The following is a 20,255-nucleotide window of genomic DNA, read 5'->3' as shown; positions in this document are numbered from 1 at the left end:
ACTCAAATGGCACAGAATGAAACTCATTGTTCTGTTTTGTGTGTGATACTACAGGTTTTGTTTCCATCCTCAATGTAAAAATCCATTGTTTTTGTATTAAGAATTATGAATTTTGATAGATAACCATCATTACGTGTATGGATCACCCTTTCACACTGATCCAACAGTAGCTTTTCCTCCCCGTATCCTAAACTCTGACATAAGTAGAGACAACACTGATCTAGGAACAGTTTAATCCCGCCCATTGTGTGACAGCTCCATGTGATTTAACAGAGTTGATCTGAAGCCTGCAGCCTTTTAACTGTGAAACAGTCTTTTGTTTTAGATCTTGTGTGCTCACATGTTTTGTTCATCTTTGTAGTCAGAATTACTGTAAATTCTTTGAAGAAATTGTTACACTTGAAGCATTTGTAGCCTATGATTTCCGTGTAGAAAGAAAAAAAAAGACATTTAAAAGCACCTCGATGCAATTTGCTTTAATTCTGTGGTAAACCTGTGTTGTTGTAGTCTTTTATCAAAATGTAATAATTTTATCTTTCTTTGAAACAACTTTCCTTTTTCACTGATGTCACATTCTACAAGTTATTGGGTAAAATTAACCATTAGCCAAATAGCTATTTAGGACTTGTTTTAGCAAACTCACAATCAGATCTGGATCAGGTATAAAACGTTTTATGATCCAACCAAATTCCAATGCATAAAATCAAGTCCCGCTCTACATTTTCTTATTGATAAATATCCTTTTTCACTTGGAAATATGATAAAAAGTAAAATGGTTTTTAAATTTGGTTTCATGATGACTTCCAAATGTTTATGTTTGAGTACTTAAAAGAAGAATTCTAGATCATAATACAGTACGGTATGTGTTTGTTTGGCAGAAATGTCTTAAGTATTATCCAGTATTATAACTAACATGTTGAGATGTGGAGATCCCTACTGTGATATGGTAAAAGCATTACCCCTATATACAATATGACGATATACAGCATGACATCAAAAAGATGATTCACCAAAACACAACTGCCCCTTTCCTTAAGTGTACAGATAAGCTTTACAGAATATCCCATAATAATGACATAGAGATTTAAATGAACTCTTCGGTTTTCTGTTAAGTGGTAAAACTTTTATGGATGCTATTCTTATGTGGGTAGGAAAGAACTGTGATAAGATTATTTTAAATAAACAGAAATGTTCCTAACATTTTTACTGCATACTCTATGGACACTACAGTACTGTAAACTCTTAAGTTACTATTGCCTCAATTATAACAAATATGTAAATACATTCATGTTAAGCTGATAACATTAATTTACATTGAAGCAAATGTAGCTGGTTTGATACAAGCTCAATCGACAGAATTTGTGGTATAATGTTGATTACCACAAAAAAATGATATTGACTCGTTCCTCCTTTTCTTTAAAAAAAAAAAAAAAAGAAGCAAAATTCAGAGTTCCGTTGAGACACTTACAATGGAAATCATGTTAACATGCCTATTGTTTACATTTTGAGGCTATGCAGTGAGTATTATAACATTTACGGATTGGCCCGTTCACTTCCATTGTAAGTGTCTCATTGTAACCCAAAATTTTGCTTTTTAGAGAGAGAAGGTGTGACGAGTCTAAATTATGTTTTGTGGTCATCAACATTATGCTACAAATGCAGTCGATTGACCTTAACTTGTATTGAATATTCCTTTAAACATAAAAGTTTGGCTTGACAGCAAAATGCATTTGTTCTTGCTTTGTCCTAACTGACACATGAACTTGGACCATCTGGGTGGAACGCAGGCTAGATGCAAGCTAAAAAAAACTTGGAGTAGAGCCTACAAGTCATGCACTACATTTATAGAGCATTTATGGGTAATGACCTATGTTGAATAACACACAAGAAGTGTGCTTACCTTATTTTTTAGCATTAGGAGTACTAGCAAAACAAAGCATTTCACAATTAGCTCCTAAAACCTCCCAATTCATTCGGGTTGAAAGATTTGGAGTAATGTTAACTTTCAAGTGTACTTTGAGTTCTCTTCAACTCTGATCATGACCTAGTGAAGTGCCTGGTAATTATATGCAATTCAATATTCAATTATGTTTTGCTATGCTTAAAAAGTGTTGAGCTTATATATACCCTACAGGAATAACATGTCTTCATCTACAAAGCAAGTTTTTGTATTGGTATCATTGAAAAAAAGCCCAGTCTGACAAAATTGCTGTGTTAAGGTATCATCACATGCTCTAAAAGCAAAACCTAAGCTGACATTCAACTCTAAAATTGCTTTTTATGGAATAAGTTAAGATCTGTGGTGTAGTGGTTAGTGTGCATGCTCTGGCATATTCAGCTGTGCTGCTCATGTGGGCGATGCAAGTTCAAGTTTGGCTTACATCAATTCCAGATCCCATTTGTCCTCTCTCGTTTCCATCGTTTCCTGTTCTTTCTCAACTGTTGCTAATAAAAATGCAGAAAAAGTATGTTAAATAATTATATGAAATTAAAAAACTAAGAAAAAAAAATCACTAGCCAATTAAAATGAATAGATTTCATGTAATAATAATAATAAATAATAATAATAATAAAACACAGGATATATAAATGGTACTTATAGCTAAGTTTCACTTTTGTTCTGAAAATTCCACAAAAGGAAGCAACAGAAAATTATATTTAGTAGAATTTTCATAGAGTAATAATAATAAATCAAATAAATTCTAGCAGTTACTTTAGTGAACCTTTGGAAATGTCTTCAACATTTGTGCATTTAAAAAACATGAAAAATATGTAAAAACAAGTCAAACAAATAAATAAAACAAATATCACATAATACACTTTTCTTACACATTTGTGTAGGAGTGAGCAAGTGATTCATGTCCTAAATGTTCCTTTTGTAATCTTGATAGCTATCAAGAAACGCTGTAAACATTATGGACTAAATGTGTATTACTGTAAAAGATAAATAAACAATTACAATAAATTGTATATGTAGCCCATAATGATGATGTTCCGTTTATTTTATATCCTGTAAACCAGGGGTTTTTAAAGTCTTACAGTACTTTTATTTAAAATTTTTACAGATGTATATAACAATAATGCTGTACATTATAGGACAGAGCTGTTCAGACGTGACGTCAAATTGTGGATTAACACATGAGATCTGGAAAATCCTTAAACCCATGTACACACATGCAGCGACTTTATCACTTGATGTTGCAAGTGTCTGTACTGTCACGTTGCCAGTAGGCATTCCTACTTCTATCGCTCTAACATTATTGGTGGACTGCCATGTCTTTTGAAAATATATTCACAGATGAGGCATTTTGCTAGTAAAACGACGACTTCATTCTAATTTGACAAGGAATCAGTTTTCTTGTCCCAAAAAAAATAATATTCTGCAGGGAGTGTGTTTTTATATGAACTGAAGCAGTGCTCAGTGGATCATAACATTAATAACCTGCCAACAATTTCTTTTCCACACTTCATTTTCTATTCTATCCATGTATGTTGCTACACACAAATCATAGAACAGCGAAATCACTCTAAGAAACATCCCAACGCTGCTTTATCTTGTCTGCACTTGACGCCATTATCGCAAAGGAGACGGGTGACCTGAGCAGTGTTGCCAACTACTTTCAATGAAAGTAGCTAAAGCCAAAGCCTGCTCAAAAAAGTTACTAAATGTCGCTAGATGACGTCATCGTGTTGTATTTGCATTCTGCCTTGTGTCAGCCATTTACATCGGTAATGGAACGAGTATGAAATAGTGACTGAAACACCACCCATTAAGACTATTTTTTAACCAGTAATCACTTTCAGTGCTGCTCAGCACTGCTAAAATCCTGATTTTATAACAAAAGTTAAAGACAACAGCTGTGTTGTGATTTAGGATATATTTACACGTAAAAAGATCTCTCTGGGAGAATGTTGAAAGCTGTATTATTTTTTCTCTCACACAGCGCACAGCCTCAGTATGTGTAACATGAGTGATAAGGAAGAAAAATAACAATAAAACAAGGAAGGAGCAAACCATGCAGAATATTGATTGAACTCTGTTTGCACATGTGCAGCTCATTCACGTCTGTGTCAACTGAATGTGCTATTCCTCTCTGCCACTCACTGAATAGAGTAGACGCAGAGAAAGCAAGATCTCGCGCTTGCGCGGTAGTACTGGCGACTCTTATACAGAAAGTAGCTAAGGATGTGGTGACCGGATGTGGGCGTGTCCAGTGATGCAACAATGTTGAGAAATGTTTAACTTTATGCAAATGAAGAGTGACTTTCCGGAATCGACAGCCAACACGAGAGAAGAAGGTAGAGCTCACGTGATCCTTCTCTCTCTCAGCTCCTGCAGTGACAGAAAGATGGAGGAAAGGCTACGCTCCACACACACCACAAGCGACCTAACCGCCAGTCACTGGTGACATGCAGCGACAAAGTAGCTGGCAGTGTGAACGCAGCTTAAGTTGGCTACACCGAACTGAGCTCCACTGACACCCTCTTCCCTTCTATTGGTTGTCGCTGCCAAAAGTCGCTCCTCATTTGCATGAAGTTAAACTTTCCATAACTTTGTGTGTCGCTTGTCATGCCCACATTTAGTCGTCAGAGGTCGTTGTCGCTCATGTTGCCGTAAGTCACCAGCTCTAATTGAAAATGAATGAAATGAAATCGCATTGTCGCAGAATGTGTGTACGGGGCTTAATGCATCCTAGATAAACTTGTTCAGCTACATTTTCCACTGAGGTAATGTCATAACATATGTTCTTAGTTGAAGGCTTATTTATAATTTGATTTGCTAACGTCTCTTAGATCATCTGCGAGCATCAGAATATCATTCTTATTTTATGAATTTAACAATGTTTTATTTACATTTACATTTATGCATTTGGCAGACGCTTTTATCCAAAGCGACTTACAGTGCAGTTATTACAGGGACAATCCCCCCGGAGCAACCTGGAGTTAAGTGCCTTGCTCAAGGGCCCAACAGTGGCATCTTGATGGTTCTGGGGCTTGAACCCCCGACCTTTAGGTCAGTAACCCTGAGCCTCAACTACTGAGCCACCACTGCCCCCAAAATAATAAATGCTTATTTACATTTATGCATTTGGCAGATGCTTTTATCCAAAGCGACTTACAGTGCAGTTATTACAGGGACAATCCCCCCAGAGCAACCTGGAGTTAAGTGCCTTGCTCAAGGACACAATGGTGGTGGCTGTGGGGCTCGAACCAGCATCCTTCTGATTACCAGATTACCAGTTATGTGCTTAGACCACTACACCACCACCACTCCTGGTGGTGGTTTTATGCTGAAGTTCCTAAAAAAGTGTTTCTCCCTCGATATACCACATCCACAGAGGCAGAATATTTGTACAAATGAACAGCAGAGCTATATGGTGCTATAATAGACTCACAAGTGCACATTTTGAGCATGCACAAGCACTCTGCAAGAGTAGGGAGATTTCATAAGAGAGTGTGCATTTGAGAGCCTGTGCACAGTTTTGTGATAGTGAAGGAAATCTACGTACGAGTAGAGAAATTTGTGCTTGTGCAACTCATATGACACGAATGTATAACGGGAGCCAGCTGGTAGATAGCTATGCAGTGTGTAAACCTCACTCTCCTGACCTCAAGAGGTGCACTAATGACTGACGCTAGAGGATGTAGCCTTTAGCCTCCTTGATAGAGCACCCGCCTCCCATGCCGGAGACGTCGGTCCGAGTCCCGTTCGGAGCGATGTGACCAGGTCCGGTTACAGTGGTGCCGTGACCCGGATGGGAGTGAGGTTTAGGGGGGTGAGTGTAACGGGAGCCAGCTGGTAGATAGCTGTGCAGTGTGTAAACCTCACTCTCATGACCTCAAGAGGTGCACTAGCAACGGGAGCCAGCTGGTAGATAGCTGTGCAGTGTGTAAACCTCACTCTCCTGACCTCAAGAGGTGCACTAGCAACGGGAGCCAGCTGGTAGATAGCTGTGCAGTGTGTAAACCTCACTCTCTTGACCTCAAGAGGTGCACTAGCAACGGGAGCCAGCTGGTAGATAGCTGTGCAGTGTGTAAACCTCACTCTCCTGACCTCAAGAGGTGCACTAGTGACTGACGCTAGAGGATGTAGCCTTTAGCCTCCTTGTTAGAGCACTCGCCTCCCATGACGGAGACGTCGGTCCGAGTCCCGTTCGGAGCGGGGCGACCAGGACCGTTTACAGTGGTGCCGTGACCCGGATGGGAGTGAGGTTTAGGGGGTGAGTGTAACGGGAGCCAGCTGGTAGATAGCTGTGCAGTGTGTAAACCTCACTCTCATGACCTCAAGAGGTGCACTAGTGACTGACGCTAGAGGCTGTAGCCTTTAGCCTCCTTGTTAGAGCACTCGCCTCCCATGCCGGAGACGTCAGTTCAAGTCCCGTTCGGAGTGGGGCAACCAGGACCGGTTGAGCAGTACCCTATTATAATACCATAAAGCTAGACTTTAAAAAGTTAAACTGGACTTTAGTCTATCAAGCTAATAATTTTCAATTATCTTCACATTACATTTTATTGTATTTATTTATTTTTTTTATTTTATGTGGTGAATTTATCATCACTCTCCGTGTCTCGTCTGACATGTTCTGGCGCCCCCCAGTTTGAAAACCGTGGTTGTAAACAAATCAAAAGATTAAAAGACTTAAACTATCATGAAGGTATGTTTAGAAAGTGATGAAGTTGGGTGGGAACTTTCCAAAGGCATTTTAGAATCAGAGGAAGTGTCATAAGTAATACCAGATGCAAGGCCTGGGTGTGTCAGGCTTCCTCTGAAACAAACAAACCATTTTTAACTTCCTGCCATGGCCCACCTTCCCCACAATAAGCTGCCTGACAGGATAAAGGAAGAATGGTATCACTGTGCTGTAGTCTATATGGAACACTGCAGTTGGAGAGAGAGGGAACAGTTATGTTGACATTTTAATAAGTTTACTATACAACGGACATATAAACATAAGTCAATTTGTTCCTTATATAGTATATTTTGCAACAATATTGAAATATTGGCTCTTGGTGAAGTTTTGTTTTCAACCAAGAACACCAAGTTTAGAAAATGACCTCAGACCACACACATTTAACGCAGACTCAGACAAAGAGCATTCTCTTCCCCCTTTTTTTTTTTTATTTTTATTAGTGGTCTGTTCGACCTGTACCAGAGCAGAATTAAATATTTCATTATATATAAATTGTAAATTTGTAATTATACTAATTTATTTTGTCACTATATCCATATTAAAAGTAACACTGTTAAAAGTAAGCAATTTACAGCTTTCTTACACATGCAAAAACCTAAAAGTCTACCAAATATAAAAAAAAAATCAAATGTTTACCTTTCTACCTAGTTAAAAAATGTACGCTATTATGTAAAATAATATAATTTACTTACACAGCTTCTCGCTGATGTGAATTTTGCAACAGATTTATAAAGAGCTCCAATATAGGCTTGCTTTTTTCTTGTTTTTGAAAATGTCACTGTATATCTGCCAAATGCATAAATGTATATGCAGACTTGAATCTCAGGTGGGGAAAAAAGTACTTATTAAGGTGCAAGACCATCACTGAGGTGGTACCCTTGTTTTGAGTACAAAGTTGTACCCTTTAGGAGATTTGTTTCAAGAGGAACAAAACAAATGTACCATTAAAGGCACACAATAGGTCCTTAGGGTGCAATTATGTAACAACTACATTATAACCATAGATACAGAAAAGGTCTCCTTGAGGGTACCACCCCAGTGACAGCCCATGCACCTTAAACAGTACCTTTTTTCTGAGAGTTTATATAGGGACAGGGGCACATCTTACTTGTGATTTCATTAACTTGATCTGTATAGCTATTGAGAGGTACAGACAACACTTGCAATGTGTAAATCTGTCCGAATATGGAGCACGCAACATCAGTTGTCTTTGCACAGTTATCATGGTCGAAGTGAGAGACCATATGCCCTCTTATAATAGTATTGTAGCTACTACTGCTAAATTATTATGACATTGCATATTGATTCTTTACAATAAACATTATGCAATTGTGCTTTTACATGTGTAAATGTTTTCATACATTTTTCATCAAGAGGTGAAACATAGTTTATAGATTGGTCAATAGTTTATCATTTACTCTATGCACTTAACTCCAGGTTGCTCTGGGGGGATTGTCCCTGTAATAAGGGCTCTGTAAGTCGCTTTGGATAAAAGTGTCTGCCAAATGCATAAGTGTAAGTGTACTCACCACTATGTTATTAAAAATCCATATAGCTTTCTTTCTTCATTCCAACACAAAATAAGATATTTTTAAAAATGTTAAAAAAAAAATCTTTGCCTTACAATCAAAGTATCCCATGGACTGTCAAGCACAAAAAAGGACAAAAAGTGCCATAAAAGCAGTCCACAGAACTTATGTGCTATATTATAAGTCTTCTGAGATCATCCTGAAAATACTCTCAAACTTCCTTTGTGAAGATGCCTTGTGCCATGGTTTGATGTCAATGATATCGCTGGTTCTCATGTGTCTTCGGTCCTTTTGCGACATGTCAACTTTGAATATGTAAGTTTTCGATTGTAATGTGGAGGCCAAGGTTTTGAGTAAATAACGATTTAAATTTCTATCCGTTCCTCACAATTGTATGGCTTCAGAAGACTTGGACTACTTTTACTGTACTTATTTGCCCTTTTTGGTGCTTAACAGTCTGGCCACTATATTCTTTCATTGTATGAAAATGATCAATGTGAGCATTTTTTTAAATATCGTATTTTGTGTTCAAAGGAATTAAGAAAGTCATACAGGTTAGTTATGGCATGATGGTAAGCATTTTGTGAGCTATATCTGAATGACTGATAATTTGTCCTGTTATTTGTACAGTTCCTCAGGTTCTAAAGACTTGTGCAGAGTTCATAGAGAAACATGGGATTGTGGATGGAATCTACAGACTCTCGGGAATCACATCTAACATTCAGAGACTGAGGTAGGAAAGTGCTAGACTCACCACTTCATACAGTAAATATGGTCCATTGTGTTGCATGGTGGAAATTTGTTCATATATATTACTTGAATTTGTTTGGTGAATACTTTTTTACAGCATTTATATAATCAGTTATTTGTGGTAAATTATACAGTAGGATCTGAAAGTTTGAGACCACATCACAAATTATATTTTCAGTATAAAAATTTGAGTGAAAAGTTCAATTGAATTGATTCCAGAATTTCTTGGTATTTTATATGTCCACATTTTGCCTTGATGACAACATGCACTGGAGCTGGCATGGACTCTATGATCAAAACCTGATGATACATGATTTGAGAATGTTTCAAAGTGCATCTTGTATGCTTCAATGGAAGCAAGGCAATCTGACCCAATTTACAAGAAGTCCTAAAACATTGTTTATTTCCATTTTAGTACAGACACAGACATTTTGACTCTACTGTATATGATTCTCTCTGTGTGCATTAAGACAGGAGTTTTGCTCCGAGCTCTGTCCTGACCTCACTAAAGAAGTGTATATTCAAGATATCCACTGTGTTGGCTCTTTATGTAAGCTGTACTTCAGAGAGCTGCCCAACCCTCTGCTTACTTATGAACTCTACAAGAAATTTACGGTAAGTTTGTGTGCAAGACATAAAACAGAATAAACTAGACAAAACTAGAAACTGGAGCATCCTAACTGAAATGGAGTATAAGTGACTGATTTTAAATGCTCTACATAGGCAGCAATTCTGCACGGCAAATAAATAGCTCCTAATTCAAGACTCCAATGCGTGAAACTTCCAAAATTATGTGACAGTAGCATGTTTCTTAGGTACCAGGACAATATACTTGCTAGCATGCTATGCATAAAAATACATAGCATAAACAAATATTGGTTAAATCAATTGGCTGAATTATTTTTAATAAGCGAAAATGTTTTGGTATATTCAATTTGTTCACTATTTAATACTTTTAAGTAGGCTTATATTTATAATCAAAATGATATGGACTTAGTTATTCACTGAGCTTGATGCAATGCATACGCACCCTCCCAAGAACGTTGAAGGGAAAAAACCATGACTGGGCACTCCCATCAAAATTTCCCACCTCATACTTGAAAATAATGACTCTCTATAAGTCAGACTTCTGACTTATGAAGTTGGAGTAGATCGATCAACCCCGACCTCAGTGAGAAGCATCATTTTACGTTATTTCCAAGATGGCGGACAAGGAGGCAAAGAACCACTGACGTGAACTGCATTAAAATCATTTAGCACACACATAGACATGGACTATTCTACTTATACCATGATCACTTGCCAGCATTTATTAGTTAATGCTGTCACTGCCTGTCATTAATGAATAAAATTAGAGTTAAGTTTATCTACAGGTCGTTAGATCTAGAGTTTTGATCAATTCTAAATGAGACACAGAGATAAAAGTATGGAGATAAGGTTACATTTATTTAAAGGAATTCAATAAAAAGATGCACAAATAATTGGAAAATAGATATGAAATTTATGAAGACCACACACTCTGTGAATTTGAATGCACAATCCAGAAATGAAAATAGCCACAGAATGTAGAATGGTTTGCACCCCTAAGAACATTACATTTTTATTTTATATTCTTTGTCATTTTTCACATTAATAAGTATGAACCAGAGTTACGTGACATTTCTCTGTTAAGGACGTGACAGTTGTAAAAGGAGCACTTACCTGATGAGGAGAAACCATCCAAAACACTTTAAAACTTGCAGACATTGGCATGGTACTCATTAAGGCAGCAATGTACAGATTGAACTCGTGATATGGCCTTGCATGTTTACTATCCTGCAAAAGGCTGCTGTGGCAGGGGCTGGTCATAATTCTGCATACCCGGCCCCTAATCAGGCTGATCAAGCCCAAGAGGGATAAGGTTGACCAGAGACAGTAGTTTACATTTACATTTACGCATTTGGCAGACGCTTTTATCCAAAGCGACTTACTTACAGGGACAATCCCCCCAGATCAACCTGGAGTTAAGTGCCTTGCTCAAGGACACAATGGTGGTGGCCATGGGGTTAGAACCTGTGACCTTCTGATTAACAGCTCCTGTGCTTTAGCCACTACGCCACCACCACTCCGTAGTAGTTCAGGTGAAAGAGAGTTACTGACAGCTATCTGACACCTGTGTGTGTTTGTGTCTTTTTGGTTATTCAAATATAATTTATATTGTAAAGCCAGTTCTCGCTTCATCCTTTCCATTGAACTATGTTACATTGGTGCAGAAACCCGGGAAGGAGGAGGGATGCGCCGTAGTAGAGTCCTCACCACTACCATCCACCCCAGTGGAGGTAATTTGAACAGAGGCATAAAATGTTTACAAGGTCTCATTACAGAGGGCAGTAGAGTTGGCACAATAATAAAGAACTATTATATATCTACCTGTGCATTATGTAGGGGATAGAAATAAACCCAGACAGGCGAAGGGGTCTTTTGTATTTCCCTGAAGGGTTTCATTTTTGAGTAATAACAACCAGCTAACTGTAAATGTTCTCGCTTATTACACAGCTACTAACCAAATAAATAAGCGGAATGACTATTTGCACTAAGTATAAATAGCTCCTGCCACACAGCACGGCTAATTGCACTCCAATAGTATGGTGGAAACAAAGAAATTACAGACAAACTGCATCCTCAAGTGTCACTGTAATGGTGTAGCATGTTAAGACAGTGTGGATGTGTTTTATCCATGTGGATTCTGTCTCCATTTTGTATATTTTTCTTTAATACTTATAATAATCAATAAAATTAATGTAAAGGTTGATTTCCTTGCAGTGATTTGGCCACGGTGAAGGTCGGGAGTTGAGGGAAAGGTTTGATCTGGGTAAATTTAACCATGGTTTTACTATAGTACTATGGTGTTAATATAGCATAGTGCTAAAGGTGATCAGCACATCCTTGAGTTGTGCTGGGGTCAGACAAATCAAACCACAACCTGAGAAAGTAGGTACTATGTCTGATTTCAAAGAAATTGATGGCAAAATTTTGGAAGAAACCATACAGCACCTTAAAACATCAACCTGCACCCTTGATGCACTTCCCACATCTTTTTTCAAAAGTGTGTTCAACTGTTTAGAAGCAGATCTCCTAGAAGTGATAAACTCTTCACTTCTCTCTAGGAGTTTTCCAAACTCCCTGAAAACTGCAGTTGTCAAGCCCCTCTTGAAAAAGAGCAATCTGGATAAGACCATATTAAGCAACTATAGACCGATCTCAAATCTTCCTTTCATAGGCAAGATCATTGAAAAAGTTGTCTTCAATCAGCTGAACAAATTCTTGAACTCAAATGGATACTTTGACAATTTTCAATCTGGTTTCCGATCTCATCACAGCACAGAGACAGCTCATAAAGATAATAAACGATATTCGCTTAAATACTGATACAGGCAAATTATCAGTACTGGTACTACTCGACCTCAGTGCTGCATTTGACACTGTTGATCACAACATACTTCTTGACAGGCTGGAAAACTGGGTGGGGCTTTCTGGGATGGTCCTAAAATGGTTCAGGTCATACTTAGAAGGGAGAGGTTATTATGTGAGTATAGGAGACCATAAGTCTGAGTGGACGTCCATGACATGCGGAGTCCCTCAAGGCTCAATTCTTTCGCCACTCCTGTTCAACCTGTATATGCTCCCAATGAGACAAATAATGAGAAAGAACCAAATTGCTTACCACAGCTATGCAGACGACACACAGATCTACTTAGCCCTATCACCTAACGATTACAGCCCCATTGACTCCCTGTGCCAATGCATTAATGAATTAAACAGTTGGATGTGCCAAAACTTTCTTCAGTTAAACAAAGACAAAACTGAAGTCATTGTGTTTGGAAACAAAGAAGAAGTTCTCAAGGTGAATGCATACCTTGACGCTAGGGGTCAAACAACTAAAAATCAAGTCAGGAATCTTGGTGTGTCTCTAGAGTCAGACCTCAGTTTCAGTAGTCATGTCAAAGCAATAACTAAATCAGCATACTATCATCTGAAAAGTATTGCAAGAATTAGATGCTTTGTTTCCAGTCAAGACCTAGAGAAACTTGTGCATGCTTTCATCACCAGCAGGGTGGATTATTGTAATGGACTCCTCACTGGCCTTCCCAAAAGACCATAAGACAGTTGCAGCTCATACAGAACGCTGCTGCCAGGATTCTGAGCAGAACCAGAAAATATGAACATATCACACCAGTCCTCAGGTCTTTACACTGGCTCCCAGTTACATTTAGGATTGATTTTAAAGTATTATTACTGGTATATAAATCACTCAATGGGCTAGGACCTCAATATATTGCAGATATGCTCACTGAATATAAACCCAACAGATCACTCAGATCATTAGGATCACATCAGCTAGAAATACCAAGGTTCACTCTAAGCAAGGAGAGTCTGCTTTTAGCTATTATGCCAGCCGCAGCTGGAACCAGCTTCCAGAAGAGATCAGATGTGCTTCTACAGTAGTCACATTCAAATCCAGACTCAAAACACATCTGTTTAGCTGTGCATTTACTGAATGAGCACTGTGCCACTGTGTGTCCGACTGTTTGTACTGTATTTTATTTTACTGTTTCAATTATTCTTATTTTTTTATTCTTATTTTAATCTCTTCTATGTAAAGCACTTTGAATTACCATTGTGTATGAAATGTGCTATATAAATAAACTTGCCTTGCCTTGCCTTGCCTTACCTTGCCTAACAATTGCAAGAACATGGGTTCGATTCCCAGGGACCACATAAACAGATAAAAATGTATACCCTGAATGCACTGTGAGACGCTTTGGATAAAAGCATCTGCTAAATGCAAAAATGTAGATGTAAAAATAAATTAGCAAAAAGCCTCTGCAATCAGTGATTATGAAACATTGTTTTGCATCATAATTATGTGAGAAAATAGAAATTGCTGAACAGCTGAATTACAACTCCAGTTTGCATCAGATTTCTGTTGGTGTTTATTTTGTAAATCAGGACCGCTTGACTGCTCATTATCCTGCTTACTACAAGACTACTTGCCAAATAAATAAAAAATGAAACATTGAATTTACAAATTATTTTTATTAGCTTGTAGAGATTGCACAGCGATCCGAGAAGTAGGAATGATGACTCGCAATACCAGGACAACATTTTATGTATATGACTCCTTTTTTATCTTAGGCATTATATATTCACTCTATACAGAATTGCTTCTATTACAAAAGACAAAGTATCTGTGAGGATCTGGGAATAAATAATTTTCTGATTCTGTAAATTATTGCCATGTGGATGCATCATGTGACAGTAATCCCAGTGCCAATTTTATTAGATTTAGTCTTTTTAAAGGGTACATTAAAATTTACACTGAGGAATGATACATCATCACTTGCACTATCCACACAAAGTTTAAGGAAAGTTGCTGGAATAATTTATTTTTATATACCTTTAAACTTTACATCTGGGCCAATAGAAAAGAGACATTTTGCTCCATCTGCCCATTTGAAGTTACTTTGGTGCAACTAATTTCATGGGTGGTTAAAAATAAAATTGACAGTGTGATGATACATAGTCAATTGCACTATACACATGCAAAGTTTTAGGAAAGTTAGGAATGGTTTCTGGAACCATTTAACTTTTATTTAAACTTAATCTTCATACATGGGTATATACAGAAGAATTACTTTTTGCTCTGTCTGCCCATTTCAAGTCACTGTGGTGCAAGCATTTTGTTGAGTAAGTTAAAACTGACACTGTTGGAGGATGCTTAGTCAACTGGACTATATATATTAAGTTTAAGGAAAGTTGCTCAACTTAGCCAGAGCTTCTATTGGGAATATGGAGCAAAATATGGAGTTGTATTTCTCTATCGACACATTTATGAAATTTAAGGGCCTATATAAGATACCTTTTATCTGCATATTTATTTAAACTTGTTAAATGTCGGTCCACTGGTAGAAATCTTAGAACTGCTACTGGGCAGATATTTTCTATGGAGACAAGCTTTGTGACATGTCTCCTCTGGGCTTTCTTGGAGCCCAAAGGCCAAATGGGGATTGAGACAGAGTCAGTGTCAAAGGCGGAGTTTTGCTGATCTTGCCAGGTTGTGTATCCAGTGCACAATGGTATAAGTTCAGGAAAAATACAAAAATTGTGGGCACAGCACAAATCCATTAAAAAGCACAATAAAATAACTTTCCATGGTTCGAGGTGTGCTGGGACATCGCCCCGCTGTTAGTGGAGACACCATGGCAGTTACAATCATTGATTTGTCAATGCTAACTTATCTTGCTAACTAGCTAATGTCTACAAACTATATCAACTTGATATTCTAGATAATTAGATAACATGATACCTCAACTTGAGCTTCCTTCTTGCTTGTGAACTGGATGGGGTGTGACGTTGGCAACATGGCAGTGTATAAAAGACGGGTTTAAGAGCAACGATATTGGCCCGATGGTGGGAGCGCAGACCGATTTTGGTCTCATGGCTGGAGGATAGTCTCTGATCCAGTCTCGTGCCAAGGTTGGACCTTTCATTGAGCCAGTCACATCAAGCTATTGCGCACCTTCTATATACCAACCGACAAGCATATTGCCATCGTCCTTTACATGCACAATTGATCCACCTCTGTCTAGTGCATAAACCTTTAAGTGAATTTTTATATGGCATACTGTATAAAGTGTTTCCTTTCAGGTTTTCTTTCTTTTCTTTTTTTGAAGCAGAAGCTTTCACAGCATTTATTTATTTAATTATTTATTATTAACATTAAATTGAACAATGACTCACAGATTAGAGTTCATTTTGACCTTTTAATAAAAAGGTTTTTGAGCAATATGGGCAGGTGAGCTTCATTAAATGTATCTATGATTGGGAAAGTTAATTTTATTAAAATTAATTGTATTCCAAAATTCAACTACCTGCTACAATCTCTCCCTATAGATGTCCCCCTCTCTTATTTCAAGCAATTTGATAGCATAGCGAAGTCCTTCATTTGGAATTTGCTACGTGCTCTATGTTATTTTTGGGAGTAGCATACACCCCCCCCCCCCACCCCCTAAAGCGGCAGATACTCTGGGAGTGGTGATTACTGCTTTTGGCATCAGTGTATTACTCCCTGCTAATTCAGAGTCTGGGGTATGGAGCTTTAACTTTTATCAAGAGATTATGGGAGAATGATTTAAACTTTGTATTGGAGGAGGGAGTGTGGACTAGGGTTCTAAAAAAACATAAAGTCTACATTTAGAGATGCAAGGGTGCATATTATGCAATTTAAGATTTTACATCGATTCTATTGGACCCCCTCTAGATTGTATAGGCTTGGTCTTAAAGACACACCCACCTGCCGGTGATGCCAATCAGAAGTTGGAGACACAACTCATGTTTTTTTGGTGGTGTGTTAAGATCAAAGAATTTTGGTTGAAGGTTCAGAGTTTAATGTTTGATGTATTGGGCACTCAAATTTTTTTTGCCCCAGACTCTGTATTTTAGGTGATGGAGAGGTCATCAATATAGGGGATGAATACATAAAAAATTGGGTCCTAACCAGTGTTATGATCGGCAGACAGATTTTTCTAAGGGGATGGATGTCGGCTGGAGTGCCCTCATTTCAAGAGTGGTGCACAGAGATGGGGAGGGTGGCGGCATTTGAGGAAATGTCATGTAGAAGACTTGGTAACTTAGATTCATTTAATAGGAAATGGGGCATCTATTTGGTCTTTTTGAAGGGCTCTCTGGGAGGGGCAGTGGAGAGAGAAGTATAGTTTTAAATTTGTGTGATTGTTATAATTTTTTTATTTTATTGTATTTATTTAATGTGTGTGTGTGTGTATACTCATGTGTGACCACAGGGATGTTTGTTGAGGTTCAGGGTGGGGTTGGGGATTGGGAGGGGTAGGGGTAATAGTGGGGGTTAAATGTTGATTCTGTGAATATATATTTTTTTGCTTTACTTTGTTAATTGTATGAATCAATAATAACTGTTAATCAGAAGAAAAAAACAATGACATATATATAAAAGAATACAAAAATATAGAACGCAGAGGAAAGGGGAGCATAAAACATGCAGGACAGGAGGAAGAGGAAAGAGAAGAAAAATATAGGTTGAACTAGTGCTAGTGGTTGAACATCGTCAGGGTTTAAAAGGGGCATGATGAAACATTAGATGTATTTATTTTTTCTCAATCCGAAAAGTACAGTAATAGTGTGTTTTGTGCATGGAGTACGAACGTTTTGTCATTGTGGTAAGGGTATGTTTGTGAGGAGATGATAAGACAAGGTCTTGTATCTGTGTACAATTTATGGACAATCAGACATCTTTTCTTTTTTACTGAGAACTATTAGGTATGTTTGATAAACTATTATCAAACATCAAATGAATATAACATGAAGAGTGGTCAATTGTAACACATCAAATGTCTGTATCCCCTCAATTAAAGGTCTTGACTTTGAACTATATTTAAATATTAACAGATTTCAATTTCCAAAACAAAAATAACCAAACATTTACCTAAAAATTCCTTCAAATTGTGACACCCAGGAAGGAACATAATTTGAAACCTTTCTACAGCATGGTGACAAGTAAATAATCATATTGCATTTTCTCATTACATTTGCCATCAACCAATTAACCCTTTTACCATTTATTGAAATGTGTTTTGCACCCCTTTCAAATGCTGTTTAACATAATCCATAGTGACCATAGTTACACAGACACATTCAATATATTCTTCTGTTTCTGTGTAAACTGTAGGATGCAGTATCAGTTAAAGAGGAACAGGAACAACTCCGAAACATTAAGAGTGTCATTAAAGAACTGCCCGGTCCTCACTTCAGGTACAGCTGTCATTCATATATTGTTGTACTGCGTTTGTTTCAGTTTGTGGCCTTTTTCTGTAAGCTTACAGTATCTTTGGTATTGGATTTCAACTTTGTTATACTGTATATGAACTGTAAAATCAATATAGCAAAAAACTGTTCTCAGGGAACGCACACATAGAAAATGTATACCTTGATTACCTTGAAGTAGCTTTTGGATAAAAATTAGTGCTGAAAGATGACTTTTATTTCTGTATTTTGCTCTTTGTAGAACTCTGGAATACCTCACCAAACATCTTGCTAATTTGGCTACTCTCAGTCACCAGACCAACATGCACGCACGCAACCTTGCCCTGGTTTGGGCTCCAAATCTCCTTCGGTCAGTCTTGCAGTGGTTTTACTTTCATTTCATTCACCAGATGCCCAGTGTTGTTATTATTTATGTTAGATACTAAATTATTATAAAATAAATAAATAGGTTGGCTATAGAATCATTGAATACTGAATAAACAACAACTTAACTATATCATTTTATTATCAGTGTGTGGAAAAACCTTATGAAATCAAGGTTTATTTGAGAAATATGATGATTTCCCAATTAAGGCTCTAATAACTCACAGCATAGTTGTCTTTTTTTTCTGAGAGCTAGAAAGAAAGTCAAAAAAGTCGAGCCATGGTTTAATGTTTGTGAACATTTGGACAGACCCAATGCCGTTGGGGCTGGCTTTAGAGAGCACCATTTAAATATGAGGCATACTCTGCATTGTGAACTTACTACATGTACAATATTAATCATGTGACATTGAAAGGTGTTATCAATTACAATATGCTCAGTAAAAGAAGCTGTTTTAACCATTCAATGATGATTTAATGTTATAAATATGCTGTAGATTATGTGTAATTTGTCATATTTACTTTCTGCATTCATGGCACTAATGCTAATGTGCTATACGTGGCTATAATATTCTCCACCGATTACCTTATGTTATTGTTTTTTATGATGAACTTTGTATACTTTTGTGGGTTTTTTTAAATAAAGACATTGATGCTAAGTGAACAAAAGTGTGTAAGACAGATGGGAGACAGGTAGGGAGTTTGGCAGAAGTGTAAATAGCTTACAGGCTGCAGACAAAGACATTTCAATGAAGCAGCATTTAAAGTACCAGAGTGGACAAATAAAAGTATTTGTGTATATTTGGTTCCTATTGTAGATAATCTAAAAAAAAAAAGAATGACATCTTGTCTTGTAAAATGTCTCTTATCCAAACGATCATGCAGCCTTAGGTAAGTTTATACCAGCTTGGCATTCCAGTGTGTTTATGTTGACTTACCTCGAAAAAGAAAAGATATCTACTGTAATCATACATTCCTCACAAACATTTATATAAGTTATAAGATTTATATAAGTCATTGCAAACTACTATTATAATCATGGCCAAGTTTCTAAGTACCATCTTTTACTGTTGTTTCAGATCAAAGGAAGTGGAGGTGCCCTCGTGCAATGGTGATGTAGCATTTTTGGAGGTGCGAGTCCAGCAGTTGGTTGTGGAGTTCATTCTCAACCACACTGAGCAGATCTTCAACCATAACATTCAAGCCTCCAAGCCCAGAGAAGGTACAGCTAGCATTACAAATCTTGAAAAATCTTTTTGTATGTTTTGTAATTTCTCAAATTACAGTAGCATCATCAATTCATTTTTCTAAAAAAACGAGAAGGACCTGGCTGCAGCCCGCAGAACGAGGCAGGGCTACATGTGGGGAGGAGCTTATATATTATAGTGATTATAGTGTACTTGTATTTGATATTCATCATTCAATCCTAAATTCCATTGATTTTATCCTACGTTAAAACTGGGGAACATATCAGGAGTTATAAAGGCAGAAACTGACGTGAAAATGTTCTTTTGCTAACTCAAAAGCGTGCCGCACGTGTTTCTTTGTGCTCATGTACCAGTGTTCATATTTATAGTAGATTATGAATGCCTTATGAATGTTTTTGGAAAATTTTTGGAGCAAGGTGGAAAGAAATTCGATCACAACCCTTGAAAGAAATGAATATAAATCAATATAAACTACAGACAAGCAAAAGCACGTCAATAATCTCATATTTAAGAATAGCATTAAAATTTGTATCAATTCATCAGCCTCTTGATTTGAGGACATATATGTAAATGTATGATTCGACTGAATTAATAAAATGCAGCATAATAAAAGCTGAGCAGAAGAGAGTAACGGGAATAGAACGGGCATGTCTTAGTTTATACAGAATATGATATTCAGTAGACTTCACTTTATGAAGTATGTAAAAATATTTTATGGAATTAACGAGATTGCAGACCTTAATCAAACAATGGCTTTTAAAGAACAATTGGTCAATGAATCATGACTCATGCAATGTATTGATTCATGCAAATTAATCAATCATGATGAGCTTTTTAATACGTATGGCAGAAACCAGGAAGTGCATGGCTGCACT

General features: G+C 37.2%; 1 protein-coding gene across 1 annotated transcript in view; it reads left to right on the top strand.

The window, feature by feature from the left end:
• The window catches only part of arhgap31 (Rho GTPase activating protein 31), a 60,462-nt gene that overhangs the window by 2,225 nt on the left and 37,982 nt on the right, over positions 1-20,255 (top strand). Inside the window, exons 2-6 of the mRNA XM_052096675.1 lie at positions 8,852-8,954; positions 9,442-9,586; positions 17,715-17,797; positions 18,051-18,158; positions 19,252-19,394. Of these exons, the coding sequence (XP_051952635.1) occupies positions 8,852-8,954; positions 9,442-9,586; positions 17,715-17,797; positions 18,051-18,158; positions 19,252-19,394 (582 nt within the window). The remainder of the gene's footprint in view (positions 1-8,851; positions 8,955-9,441; positions 9,587-17,714; positions 17,798-18,050; positions 18,159-19,251; positions 19,395-20,255) is intronic.

Source organism: Xyrauchen texanus, chromosome 3 (genome assembly GCF_025860055.1).
Source record: "Xyrauchen texanus isolate HMW12.3.18 chromosome 3, RBS_HiC_50CHRs, whole genome shotgun sequence".
Taxonomy (NCBI): domain Eukaryota; kingdom Metazoa; phylum Chordata; class Actinopteri; order Cypriniformes; family Catostomidae; genus Xyrauchen; species Xyrauchen texanus.
Note: the sequence above shows the minus strand (reverse complement) of the source record. Positions and strands in the feature narration are given on the sequence as shown.